This window comes from Heptranchias perlo, unplaced genomic scaffold, assembly GCF_035084215.1.
Source record: "Heptranchias perlo isolate sHepPer1 unplaced genomic scaffold, sHepPer1.hap1 HAP1_SCAFFOLD_180, whole genome shotgun sequence".
Classification (NCBI taxonomy): Eukaryota; Metazoa; Chordata; class Chondrichthyes; order Hexanchiformes; family Hexanchidae; genus Heptranchias; species Heptranchias perlo.
Window position 1 is genome coordinate 192,169 of NW_027139077.1, and position 15,372 is coordinate 207,540.

At 55.3% G+C, this 15,372-nt stretch overlaps 1 protein-coding gene and 1 pseudogene across 3 annotated transcripts in view; one reads left to right on the forward strand and one right to left on the reverse strand.

The window, feature by feature from the left end:
- LOC137309793 (netrin-G1-like) overlaps positions 1-8,314 on the reverse strand; it is a 41,382-nt gene extending 33,068 nt beyond the window's left edge. For 2 of the 3 annotated variants that reach the window (XM_067977825.1, XM_067977824.1), the window contains exon 1: positions 8,069-8,311. In XM_067977825.1, the coding sequence (XP_067833926.1) occupies positions 8,069-8,311 (243 nt within the window). Of the gene's footprint in view, positions 1-8,068 lie in introns of all 3 variants that reach the window. The other variant, XM_067977826.1, reaches the window with a different exon arrangement.
- Positions 1-15,372, forward strand: part of LOC137309794 (E3 ubiquitin/ISG15 ligase TRIM25-like) — a 173,333-nt pseudogene that overhangs the window by 128,213 nt on the left and 29,748 nt on the right.

The window sequence follows — 15,372 nt, forward strand, 5'->3', positions numbered from 1 at the left end:
CGGTCTCACTGGGCCCGGACAGTGTTTCACACACAGTGACACCCGGTCCGGTCTCACTGGGTCTGGGCAGTGTTTCACACACAGTGACACCCGGTCCGGTCTCACTGGGCCCGGACAGTGTTTCACACACAGTGACACCCGGTCCGGTCTCACTGGGCCAGGACAGTGTTTCACACACAGTGACACCCGGTCCGGTCTCACTGGGTCCGGGCAGTGTTTCACACACAGTGACACCCGGTCCGGTCTCACTGGGTCCGGGCAGTGTTTCACACACAGTGACACCCGGTCCGGTCTCACTGGGTCCGGACAGTGTTTCACACACAGTGACACCCGGTCCGGTCTCACTGGGCCCGGGCAGTGTTTCACACACAGTGACACCCGGTCCGGTCTCACTGGGTCCGGGCAGTGTTTCACACACAGTGACACCCGGTCCGGTCTCACTGGGACCGGGCAGTGTTTCACACACAGTGACACCCGATCCGCTCTCACTGGGTCCGGACAGTGTTTCACACACAGTGACACCCGGTCCGGTCTCACTGGGTCCGGGCAGTGTTTCACACACAGTGACACCCGGTCCGGTCTCACTGGGTCCGGACAGTGTTTCACACACAATGACACCCGGTCCGGTCTCACTGGGTCCGGGCAGTGTTTCACACACAGTGACACCCGGTCCGGTCTCACTGGGTCCAGTGTTTCACACACAGTGACACCCGGTCCGGTCTCACTGGGTCCGGGCAGTGTTTCACACACAGTGACACCCCGTCCGGTCTCACTGGGCCCGGGCAGTGTTTCACACACAGTGACACCCGGTCCGGTCTCACTGGGTCCGGACAGTGTTTCACACACAGTGACACCCGGTCCGGTCTCACTGGGTCCGGACAGTGTTTCACACACAGTGACACCCGGTCCGGTCTCACTGGGTCCGGACAGTGTTTCACACACAGTGACACCCGGTCCGGTCTCACTGGGTCCGGACAGTGTTTCACACACAGTGACACCCGGTCCGGTCTCACTGGGTCCGGGCAGTGTTTCACACACAGTGACACCCGGTCCGGTCTCACTGGGTCCGGGCAGTGTTTCACACACAGTGACACCCGGTCCGGTCTCACTGGGACCGGGCAGTGTTTCACACACAGTGACACCCGGTCCGGTCCCACTGGGCCCGGACAGTGTTTCACACACAGTGACACCCGGTCCGGTCTCACTGGGCCCGGGCAGTGTTTCACACACAGTGACACCCGGTCCGGTCTCACTGGGTCCGGGCAGTGTTTCACACACAGTGACACCCGGTACGGTCTCACTGGGTCCGGACAGTGTTTCACACACAGTGACACCCGGTCCGGTCTCACTGGGCCCGGGCAGTGTTTCACACACAGTGACACCCGGTCCGGTCTCACTGGGTCCGGACAGTGTTTCACACACAGTGACACCCGGTCCGGTCTCACTGGGCCCGGGCAGTGTTTCACACACAGTGACACCCGGTCCGGTCCCACTGGGCCCGGACAGTGTTTCACACACAGTGACACCCGGTCCGGTCTCACTGGGCCCGGGCAGTGTTTCACACACAGTGACACCCGGTCCGGTCTCACTGGGTCCGGGCAGTGTTTCACACACAGTGACACCCGGTACGGTCTCACTGGGTCCGGACAGTGTTTCACACACAGTGACACCCGGTCCGGTCTCACTGGGTCCGGGCAGTGTTTCACACACAGTGACACCCGGTCCGGTCTCACTGGGTCCGGGCAGTGTTTCACACACAGTGACACCCGGTCCGGTCTCACTGGGTCCTGACAGTGTTTCACACACAGTGACACCCGGTCCGGTCTCACTGGGTCCGGGCAGTGTTTCACACACAGTGACACCCCGTCCGGTCTCACTGGGCCCGGGCAGTGTTTCACACACAGTGACACCCGGTCCGGTCTCACTGGGTCCGGACAGTGTTTCACACACAGTGACACCCGGTCCGGTCTCACTGGGTCCGGACAGTGTTTCACACACAGTGACACCCGGTCCGGTCTCACTGGGTCCGGACAGTGTTTCACACACAGTGACACCCGGTCCGGTCTCACTGGGTCCGGACAGTGTTTCACACACAGTGACACCCGGTCCGGTCTCACTGGGTCCGGGCAGTGTTTCACACACAGTGACACCCGGTCCGGTCTCACTGGGTCCGGGCAGTGTTTCACACACAGTGACACCCGGTCCGGTCTCACTGGGACCGGGCAGTGTTTCACACACAGTGACACCCGGTCCGGTCCCACTGGGCCCGGACAGTGTTTCACACACAGTGACACCCGGTCCGGTCTCACTGGGCCCGGGCAGTGTTTCACACACAGTGACACCCGGTCCGGTCTCACTGGGTCCGGGCAGTGTTTCACACACAGTGACACCCGGTACGGTCTCACTGGGTCCGGACAGTGTTTCACACACAGTGACACCCGGTCCGGTCTCACTGGGTCCGGGCAGTGTTTCACACACAGTGACACCCGGTCCGGTCTCACTGGGTCCGGGCAGTGTTTCACACACAGTGACACCCGGTCCGGTCTCACTGGGTCCTGACAGTGTTTCACACACAGTGACACCCGGTCCGGTCTCACTGGGTCCGGGCAGTGTTTCACACACAGTGACACCCGGTCCGGTCTCACTGGGCCCGGACAGTGTTTCACACACAGTGACACCCGGTCCGGTCTCACTGGGCCCGGGCAGTGTTTCACACACAGTGACACCCGGACCGGTCTCACTGGGTCCGGACAGTGTTTCACACACAGTGACACCCGGTCCGGTCTCACTGGGTCCGGGCAGTGTTTCACACACAGTGACACCCGGTCCGGTCTCACTGGGTCCGGACAGTGTTTCACACACAGTGACACCCGGTCCGGTCTCACTGGGTCCGGGCAGTGTTTCACACACAGTGACACCCGGTCCGGTCTCACTGGGCCCGGACAGTGTTTCACACACAGTGACACCCGGTCCGGTCTCACTGGGCCCGGGCAGTGTTTCACACACAGTGACACCCGGACCGGTCTCACTGGGTCCGGACAGTGTTTCACACACAGTGACACCCGGTCCGGTCTCACTGGGCCCGGGCAGTGTTTCACACACAGTGACACCCGGTCCGGTCTCACTGGGTCCGGGCAGTGTTTCACACACAGTGACACCCGGTCCGGTCTCACTGGGTCCGGACAGTGTTTCACACACAGTGACACCCGGTCCGGTCTCACTGGGTCCGGGCAGTGTTTCACACACAGTGACACCCGGTCCGGTCTCACTGGGTCCGGACAGTGTTTCACACACAGTGACACCCGGTCCGGTCTCACTGGGCCCGGACAGTGTTTCACACACAGTGACACCCGGTCCGGTCTCACTGGGCCCGGACAGTGTTTCACACACAGTGACACCCGGTCCGGTCTCACTGGGTCCGGGCAGTGTTTCACACACAGTGACACCCGGTCCGGTCTCACTGGGTCCGGGCAGTGTTTCACACACAGTGACACCCGGTCCGGTCTCACTGGGCCCGGACAGTGTTTCACACACAGTGACACCCGGTCCGGTCTCACTGGGTCTGGGCAGTGTTTCACACACAGTGACACCCGGTCCGGTCTCACTGGGCCCGGACAGTGTTTCACACACAGTGACACCCGGTCCGGTCTCACTGGGCCAGGACAGTGTTTCACACACAGTGACACCCGGTCCGGTCTCACTGGGTCCGGGCAGTGTTTCACACACAGTGACACCCGGTCCGGTCTCACTGGGTCCGGGCAGTGTTTCACACACAGTGACACCCGGTCCGGTCTCACTGGGTCCGGACAGTGTTTCACACACAGTGACACCCGGTCCGGTCTCACTGGGCCCGGGCAGTGTTTCACACACAGTGACACCCGGTCCGGTCTCACTGGGTCCGGGCAGTGTTTCACACACAGTGACACCCGGTCCGGTCTCACTGGGACCGGGCAGTGTTTCACACACAGTGACACCCGGTCCGCTCTCACTGGGTCCGGACAGTGTTTCACACACAGTGACACCCGGTCCGGTCTCACTGGGTCCGGGCAGTGTTTCACACACAGTGACACCCGGTCCGGTCTCACTGGGTCCGGACAGTGTTTCACACACAATGACACCCGGTCCGGTCTCACTGGGTCCGGGCAGTGTTTCACACACAGTGACACCCGGTCCGGTCTCACTGGGTCCAGTGTTTCACACACAGTGACACCCGGTCCGGTCTCACTGGGTCCGGGCAGTGTTTCACACACAGTGACACCCCGTCCGGTCTCACTGGGCCCGGGCAGTGTTTCACACACAGTGACACCCGGTCCGGTCTCACTGGGTCCGGACAGTGTTTCACACACAGTGACACCCGGTCCGGTCTCACTGGGTCCGGACAGTGTTTCACACACAGTGACACCCGGTCCGGTCTCACTGGGTCCGGACAGTGTTTCACACACAGTGACACCCGGTCCGGTCTCACTGGGTCCGGACAGTGTTTCACACACAGTGACACCCGGTCCGGTCTCACTGGGTCCGGGCAGTGTTTCACACACAGTGACACCCGGTCCGGTCTCACTGGGTCCGGGCAGTGTTTCACACACAGTGACACCCGGTCCGGTCTCACTGGGACCGGGCAGTGTTTCACACACAGTGACACCCGGTCCGGTCCCACTGGGCCCGGACAGTGTTTCACACACAGTGACACCCGGTCCGGTCTCACTGGGCCCGGGCAGTGTTTCACACACAGTGACACCCGGTCCGGTCTCACTGGGTCCGGGCAGTGTTTCACACACAGTGACACCCGGTACGGTCTCACTGGGTCCGGACAGTGTTTCACACACAGTGACACCCGGTCCGGTCTCACTGGGCCCGGGCAGTGTTTCACACACAGTGACACCCGGTCCGGTCTCACTGGGTCCGGACAGTGTTTCACACACAGTGACACCCGGTCCGGTCTCACTGGGCCCGGGCAGTGTTTCACACACAGTGACACCCGGTCCGGTCCCACTGGGCCCGGACAGTGTTTCACACACAGTGACACCCGGTCCGGTCTCACTGGGCCCGGGCAGTGTTTCACACACAGTGACACCCGGTCCGGTCTCACTGGGTCCGGGCAGTGTTTCACACACAGTGACACCCGGTACGGTCTCACTGGGTCCGGACAGTGTTTCACACACAGTGACACCCGGTCCGGTCTCACTGGGTCCGGGCAGTGTTTCACACACAGTGACACCCGGTCCGGTCTCACTGGGTCCGGGCAGTGTTTCACACACAGTGACACCCGGTCCGGTCTCACTGGGTCCTGACAGTGTTTCACACACAGTGACACCCGGTCCGGTCTCACTGGGTCCGGGCAGTGTTTCACACACAGTGACACCCCGTCCGGTCTCACTGGGCCCGGGCAGTGTTTCACACACAGTGACACCCGGTCCGGTCTCACTGGGTCCGGACAGTGTTTCACACACAGTGACACCCGGTCCGGTCTCACTGGGTCCGGACAGTGTTTCACACACAGTGACACCCGGTCCGGTCTCACTGGGTCCGGACAGTGTTTCACACACAGTGACACCCGGTCCGGTCTCACTGGGTCCGGACAGTGTTTCACACACAGTGACACCCGGTCCGGTCTCACTGGGTCCGGGCAGTGTTTCACACACAGTGACACCCGGTCCGGTCTCACTGGGTCCGGGCAGTGTTTCACACACAGTGACACCCGGTCCGGTCTCACTGGGACCGGGCAGTGTTTCACACACAGTGACACCCGGTCCGGTCCCACTGGGCCCGGACAGTGTTTCACACACAGTGACACCCGGTCCGGTCTCACTGGGCCCAGGCAGTGTTTCACACACAGTGACACCCGGTCCGGTCTCACTGGGTCCGGGCAGTGTTTCACACACAGTGACACCCGGTACGGTCTCACTGGGTCCGGACAGTGTTTCACACACAGTGACACCCGGTCCGGTCTCACTGGGTCCGGGCAGTGTTTCACACACAGTGACACCCGGTCCGGTCTCACTGGGTCCGGGCAGTGTTTCACACACAGTGACACCCGGTCCGGTCTCACTGGGTCCTGACAGTGTTTCACACACAGTGACACCCGGTCCGGTCTCACTGGGTCCGGGCAGTGTTTCACACACAGTGACACCCGGTCCGGTCTCACTGGGCCCGGACAGTGTTTCACACACAGTGACACCCGGTCCGGTCTCACTGGGCCCGGGCAGTGTTTCACACACAGTGACACCCGGACCGGTCTCACTGGGTCCGGACAGTGTTTCACACACAGTGACACCCGGTCCGGTCTCACTGGGTCCGGGCAGTGTTTCACACACAGTGACACCCGGTCCGGTCTCACTGGGTCCGGACAGTGTTTCACACACAGTGACACCCGGTCCGGTCTCACTGGGTCCGGGCAGTGTTTCACACACAGTGACACCCGGTCCGGTCTCACTGGGCCCGGACAGTGTTTCACACACAGTGACACCCGGTCCGGTCTCACTGGGCCCGGGCAGTGTTTCACACACAGTGACACCCGGACCGGTCTCACTGGGTCCGGACAGTGTTTCACACACAGTGACACCCGGTCCGGTCTCACTGGGCCCGGGCAGTGTTTCACACACAGTGACACCCGGTCCGGTCTCACTGGGTCCGGGCAGTGTTTCACACACAGTGACACCCGGTCCGGTCTCACTGGGTCCGGACAGTGTTTCACACACAGTGACACCCGGTCCGGTCTCACTGGGTCCGGGCAGTGTTTCACACACAGTGACACCCGGTCCGGTCTCACTGGGCCCGGGCAGTGTTTCACACACAGTGACACCCGGTCCGGTCTCACTGGGTCCGGGCAGTGTTTCACACACAGTGACACCCAGTCCGGTCTCACTGGGTCCGGGCAGTGTTTCACACACAGTGACACCCAGTCCGGTCTCACTGGGTCCGGGCAGTGTTTCACACACAGTGACACCCAGTCCGGTCTCACTGGGTCCGGGCAGTTTTTCACACACAGTGACACCCAGTCCGGTCTCACTGGGTCCGGACAGTGTTTCACACACAGTGACACCCAGTCCGGTCTCACTGGGTCCGGACAGTGTTTCACACACAGTGACACCCAGTCCGGTCTCACTGGGCCCGGACAGTGTTTCACACACAGCTCCTACAGTGGAATATGGGACTGGTGTAAGATTTACCTCAAAGAGTCGTATTATTGTTGTAACAGATTACTAATTGACCTGGAGAATAATTCCCTCTGATAAACTACATGTTCTGCAATAAATTACACAGTTTTAATTATTGGTGAAACATATGACGGATTATTAATTCAGGAGTTTTCCCTCCAACAATGATGAAGGAACCAGTTGTCCTGAGGAGATGATTAACTCAACGAGAGGATAATTAATGTTTAGAAACAGTCCTGAATTTACATCTCAATGACTTCATTACAGGACAGTTTATATCGTACGGAAACCCAATCAGATCAGATTGTCAGACTCGGGGAGATTACAGCAAAGCCAATCGGGATCGAGTCTGTTGCCTTTTGGGCTAAATTGGATCTTCAGAAAATGACAAGTCTCCCAGCAGCCCCAGAGAGACAGAACATTATAATAAATCAGTGGTGTTCAGAAATATAATTGGACATATTCCCCCACTGGAGATATTGGACAGTGTTCAGAGACACAATTGGACATGTTCACCTGCTCGGGGCCATAAATATAAGATCGTCACTAATAAATCCAATAGGGAATTCAGGAGAAACTTCTTCACCCAGAGAGTGGTGAGAATGTGGAACTCACTCCCACAAGGAGAGGTTGAGGTGAATAGTGTGGATGGATTTAAGGGGAAGCTCGATAAACACAGGAGGGAGAAAGGAATAGAAGGATATGCTGATAGGGTGAGATGAAGTAGGGTGGGAGGAGGCTCGTGTGGAGCATAAACACCAGTATAGACCAGTTGGGCCGAATGGCCTGTTTCTGTGCTGTACATTCTCTGTAATTCTATGTAATGACTCACTTTGATAAAGGCCATTCAGTGACCGTCCATTCCCAGCGTGACACACAACAGAGACTGGGTGTGAAAGGCTTCTACTCACCAGCGTGCAGTACATCTCCGGGGTCTCTCCACACGTACTGTTGGGGGGATCCAACCTCACCCTCAGGAACCTGCTGACCAGCTCCGCCTCGGGCTGGCAGGCCATGTAATCCCAACTCCTCCCCTGGTCCCAGTGAATCTGAGCCTTACACAGGTCGTAGTGACCCCAGGACGGGAAGTGCTGTGTGGAGACAGACAGGGCTGTCCAAAGGGCCTGAAGGGGCAACAAACCGGACAGACGCATCGTTCCGATTGGACCCTCGCTCAGAGAGGGGGTGATCTCGGTCCGTCTGGGGGTGATTCAGGGGGGTCTCCGCTCCGAATGGACCCTCGCTCAGAGAGGGGGTGATCTCGGTCCGTCTGGGGGTGATTCAGGGGGGTCTCCACTCCGAGGTCTGGTGTGAACGTTCTGTGACGATCCGACTTTGACTGGACACTGATTCCAGATGTTTTTCCCCAGCGGTGTTTGCAGATTTTCCAGGTGTTGGGGTTCCAGCTGTTTTTCTCAGCTGTGTTTGCGGATGTGCAGGTGTTATGGTTCCAGCTGTTTTCCCCGGCTGTGTTTGCAGATGTTCCAGGTGTTTGAATTCCAGCTGTTTTCCCCCCAGCTGTTCTCTGTGTCAGACAGTTGTCCTTATTCGCTGATCAGTCAGTACTGGGACCCAATGAGATGACTGTGTCCTGACAAGACTCTCTCTCCCATTGATCATCTCCTCCTTCTGACATCAGCTCCCTGTTCGGAGAGAAATAAAATCAATGGATTTTGGACCAGGTTCTGTTCCTGACCTTCGAGCCCAATCCTCAGACTCACACTGCCCATTAACAGCCAATCCCCGCACTCTGACTAATCCAATCCGAGTGCCTGGATTTGAGACTTTATCTCGATTTCGATGAGATGAAGATTTCAACTCACTCCCAGGATTCTGATCGAGATAAAAATAAATCTTGTGATGGGATTTTCCCGTTAAATCTCGGCACTATTGAAAAGCTCACTGATTAAATAGAACACACTGGAGTTTGAGGGATTAAGGATATTATTCATTATCTGATTATAAACGCACTGATTTACTGCAACATTCAGAAATTACAGACAATCAAAAGATCCTTTCAGACAACACCAGATCGAGACTCTGGATCCCTGATCATCAGGACCACACTGCCCAGAATCAATCGTTACCGCCTTTTATTAGTTTTAATATAAACCAATAACTGCAGACACTGAGAACCAGTGAGTGTGACGAGCCGGTCACCTATTGGCTGGAGTGAGGATTAAAGTGAAACAGCTTTGTTTAATTTTAAAATGTGAGAGTCTCCAGCCCTTCAATTCAATGACAAGGAATCGAGGTTCCCACTCAAACACTTTCTATTGGCTCTCTCTGTGGAGGACTTTGTTTGAGCAGCTTTGGGACTTTCACATCCTCAGGACGACCCAAAGCGTTTACAGCCAATGAAGTACTTTACTGAAGTGTAGTCACTGTTGTAATGTAGGAAACGCGGCAGCCAATTTGCGCAGAGCAAGATCCCACAAACAGCAATGAGATAAATGACCAGATAATCTGTTTTTTCACAATGTTGGGTGAGGGATAAATATTGGCCAGGACACCGGGGAGAACTCCCCTGCTCTTCTTAAAAATAGTGCCATGGAATCATCGATATCAACCTGAGAGGGCAGACGGGGTCTCGGTTTAACATCTCATCCGAAAAACGGCACCTCCAACAGTGCAGCACTCCCTCAGTACTGACCCTCCGACAGTGCAGCACTCCCTCAGTACTGACCCTCCAACTGTGCAGCACTCCCTCAGTGCTGACCCTCCAACTGTGCAGCACTCCCTCAGTGCTGACCCTCCGACAGTGCAGCACTCCCTCAGTGCTGACCCTCCGACAGTGCAGCACTCCCTCAGTACTGACCCTCCGACAGTCCAGCACTCCCTCAGTACTGACCTTCCGACAGTGCAGCACTCCCTCAGTACTGACCCTCCGACAGTCCAGCACTCCCTCAGTACTGACCCTCCGACAGTGCAGCACTCCCTCAGTACTGACCCTCCGACAGTGCAGCACTCCCTCAGTACTGCACCGGGAGTGTCGGCCTGGATTAAGTGCTTGAGTCTCTGGAGTGGGACTTGAGTCAGCACCTTCAGGAGAGGTGAGGAGGAGCTGCAAAAGCAAAAATATTCCCCTCCCTCCATCATCTCACCTCAATCTCAGCAGCTCCTCACACGGGAAAAGTGAAATTATTCTCATTCTCTTTTTAAAAGTGGCCCCAATAAAAACTCACAAACTCTGGGTTTGATGTCCCTCCCGCGGACCATTTAACGACACAATGTGTTACTCTGGACTCTGACTGATATACAGACTTATAACTGGGATATTTATAACCCATTTTCTATAATAAATACTACGGCCTTTTATAAGCTGCTACACTGTGAGCAGAAATAGTCTCCGAACGTCACCCTTCCTCCCCCGGAATGCTGTTCCCCTTCAGCTCGATCCTCACAATCCACACTCATCTTCTGGCTCCTACGTCACACCACCTGCTCGTAGGGTTTGTGAATCTTTAGAATTCTCCACCCCAGAGGGCTGTGGATGCTCAGTCGTTGAGAATATTCAAGACTGAGATCGATAGATTTTTGGATACTGAGGGAATCAAGGGATATGGGGATTGGGCGGGAAAGTGGAGTTGAGGTCGAAGATCAGCCATGATCTGATTGAATGGCGGAGCAGGCTCGAGGGGCCGAATGGCCTATTCCTGCTCCTATTTCTTGTGTTATGTTCTTATGTGACCCCAACAACAACTTGCATTTATATAGCGCCTTTAACGTAGTAAAACATCCCAAGGAACTTCACAGGAGCGATTATCAAATAAAATTTGACACCGAGCCACATAAGGAGATATTAGGACAGGTGACCAAAAGCTTGGTCAAAGAGGTTGGTTTTCAGGAGGAGAGAGAGGGGGAGAGAGAGGGGGAGAGGCAGAGAGGTTTAGGGAGGGAATTCCAGAGCTTAGGGTCTGGGCAGCTGAAGGCACGGCCGCCAATGGAGGGGTGAAGGGAGTGGGGGATGGACAAGAGGCCAGAGTTGGAGGAACGCGGAGATCTCGGAGGGTGGGAGGGCTGGAGGGTCTCACAGTCGGACATCACTAGAGTTTGATGAGGTTTTGACATATTTGGCCTAGTTTCGGAGATTTGTTTCAGTGATCACATTATCTTCACAAGCTGCAGATCAATAGGAATAATTACACCTCGATAACAGGCGAGTTGGGGTTGAATTTATTGGCAGCTCAGAGCTGAGGGGAGTGTGAATCTTGCCCAGTTGCTGGTTCGGGGATGTGGGCTGGTTTGATGCCCTCGCTCTGGAAACTCTGCTGTGATTTAGAAATGAAATGAAATGTTGTGAGAAGTGAATCTGATCCCAGACAGGAGCATTAAACACACGGCGGGGGGAACAGGACAAGTTCAGCACCGGCCGCCAATCAAAAACTCATTTCATCAACGCTGATTTAAGGCTCATCCAATCCCATTGTTTGTGTGTTCAGGATTATTTCTTTATTAACCATTAAATAAAGAAAGCTCCTTCTGCATCTCGAATCGTTTATAAAGTCAGACAATGTGGGAAGGAGTGAGTTGGGGGAGACGCTCAGTGAAAGGAAATTGTCCCCAAAACTGGGGGTGGTCCAGGGTGTGAGACTGGGCCGGACCGGCAGGGGGCCCTGTTCCAGCCCGGGGGGAAATGGGAATCAGAGTTTGTGGGTGTTGGAGATTGTCAGATTGCAGGAAGCAGCATATCCCACCCTGGACCGTGCACAGAACCCGTACACCGCGCACAGAGCCCGTTCACCGCGCACAGAGCCCGCACACCGCGCACAGAGCCCGCACACCGCGCACAGAGCCCGCACACCGCGCACAGAGCCCGCACACCGCGCACAGAGCCCGCACACCGCGCACAGAGCACTGTACACCGTGCACAGAGCCCGTACACCGCGCACAGAGCCCGCACACCGCGCAGAGCCCGCACACCGCGCGCAGAGCCCGTACATTGTACACAGAGCCCCGTACACCGCGCGCAGAGCCCCGTACACCGCGCGCAGAGCCCCGTACACCGCGCGCAGAGCCCCGTACACCGCGCGCAGAGCCCGCACACCGCGCGCAGAGCCCGCACACCGCGCGGAGCCCTATACACTGTACACAGAGCCTGTACACTGTACACAGAGCCTGTACACTGTACACAGAGCCCTGTACACTGCACACAGAGCCTGTACACCGTACACAGAGCCCTATACACTGCACACAGAGCCTGTACACTGCACACAGAGCCCTATGCACTGTACAGAGCCCTATACACTGTGCACAGAGCCTGTACACTGCACACAGAGCCCTATACACTGTACACAGAGCCCTATACACTGTACACAGAGCCCTATACACTGTACACAGAGCCCTATACACTGTACACAGAGCCCTATACACTGTACACAGAGCCCTATACACTGTACACAGAGCCCTATACAATGTACACAGACCCTCCTCTACAATGTACACAGACCCCCCTATAAAATGTACACAGACCTCCCTATACAATGTACACAGACCCTCCTATACAATGTACACAGACCCTCCTATACAATGTACACAGACCCTCCTATACAATGTACACAGACCCTCCTATACAATGTACACAGACCCTCCTACACAATGTACACAGACCCCCCTGTACAATGTACACAGACCCTCCTATACAATGTACGCAGACCCCCCTATACAATGTACGCAGACCCCCCTATACAATGTACGCAGACCCCCCTATACAATGTACGCAGACCCCCCTATACAATGTACGCAGACGCCCCTATACAATGTACACAGACCCCCCTATACAATGTACACAGACTCCCCCCTATACAATGTACACAGACCCCCCCTATACAATGTACACAGACCCCCCCTATACAATGTACACAGACCCCCCTTATACAATGTACACAGACCCCCCTTATACAATGTACACAGACCCCCCTTATACAATGTACACAGACCCCCCTTATACAATGTACACAGACCCCCCTTATACAATGTACACAGACCCCCCTTATACAATGTACACAGACCCCCCTTATACAATGTACACAGACCCCCCCCCCATACAATGTACACAGACCCCCCTATACACTGTACACAGACCCTCCTATACACTGTACACAGACCCTCCTATACACTGTACACAGACCCTCCTATACAATGTACACAGACCCTCCTATACAATGTACACAGACCCTCCTATACAATGTACACAGACCCTCCTATACAATGTACACAGACCCTCCTATACAATGTACACAGACCCCCCTATACAATGTACACAGACCCTCCTATACAATGTACACAGACCCTCCTATACAATGTACACAGACCCCCCTATACAATGTACACAGACCCTCCTATACAATGTACACAGACCCTCCTATACAATGTGCACAGACCCTCCTATACAATGTGCACAGACCCCCCTATACAATGTGCACAGACCCCCTATACAATGTACACAGACGCCCCTATACTATGTACACAGACCCCCCTATACAATGTACACAGACCCTCCTATACAATGTACACAGACCCCCCTATACAATGTACACAGACCCTCCTATACAATGTACACAGACCCCCCTATACAATGTACACAGACCCCCCTATACAATGTACACAGACCCCCCTATACAATGTACACAGACCCCCCTATACAATGTACACAGACCCTCCTGTCCAATGTACACAGACCCTCCTATACAATGTACAAAGACCCTCCTATACAATGTACACAGACGCCCCTATACTATGTACACAGACCCCCCTATACAATGTACACAGACCCTCCTATACAATGTACACAGACCCCCCTATACAATGTACACAGACCCTCCTATACAATGTACACAGACCCCCCTATACAATGTACACAGACCCCCCTATACAATGTACACAGACCCCCCTATACAATGTACACAGACCCCCCTATACAATGTACACAGACCCTCCTGTCCAATGTACACAGACCCTCCTATACAATGTACAAAGACCCTCCTATACAATGTACAAAGACCCTCCTATACAATGTACACAGACCCCCCTATACAATGTACACAGACCCCCCTATACAATGTACACAGACCCTCCTATACAATGTACACAGACCCCCCTATACAATGTACACAGACCCTCCTATACAATGTACACAGACCTTCCTATACAATGTACACAGACCCCCCTATACAATGTACACAGACCCCCCTGTACAATGTACACAGACCCCCCTATACAATGTACACAGACCCCCCTATACAATGTACACAGACCCCCCTATACAATGTACACAGACCCCCCTATACAATGTACACAGACCCCCCTATACAATGTACACAGACCCCCCTATACAATGTACACAGACCCCCCTATACAACGTACACAGACCCTCCTATACAATGTACACAGACCCCCCTATACAATGTACACATACCCCCTATACAATGTACACAGACCCCCCTATACAATGTACACAGACCCTCCTATACAATGTACACAGACCCCTCCTATACAATGTACACAGACCCTCCTATACAATGTACACAGACCCCCCTATACAATGTACACAGACCCTCCTATACAATGTACACAGACCCTCCAATACAATGTACACAGACCCTCCTATACAATGTACACAGACCCCCCTATACAATGTACACAGACCCTCCTATACAATGTACACAGACCCTCCTACCGGGGGGACATGTCCAGAGTCTCACTTACACTGGCCGAGATCAGCGCCCTCCGATCAGGGACCGAGCTCCGCATTCCTCAGGACGGAGCCTCTTCAATCGGGTCCGATGACTTTAGCAGAGAAACCGGATTAAAGTTGATTTTGCGGCCGCGGGATTTGCTGACAGGAAATAAATCCCGAAATAAAATGATCGACTCGGTCCTGGGATCGACCCGTCTGCAGAGAGCGGGTGGAGGGGGAGAATCCGAGTCCCGTTTGATGGGTGTGATGGGGACATGTGTTGGGTGTTGGCGGATTGTGAGACTGAGAGATGGGATCGGCAATTAGACCATCAAAAGGAGAGGGGGGGGGGAGGGGGGAGAGGGGGGAGAGGGGGGGGAGAGGGGGGAGAGGGGGGGGAGAGGGGGTGGGAGGGGGGAATAGATGGGGAGAGAGGGGGAATAGATGGGGAGAGAGGGGGGAATAGATGGGGAGAGGGGGGAATAGATGGGGAGAGGGGGGGGAATAGATGGGGAGAGAGGGGGAATAGATGGGGAG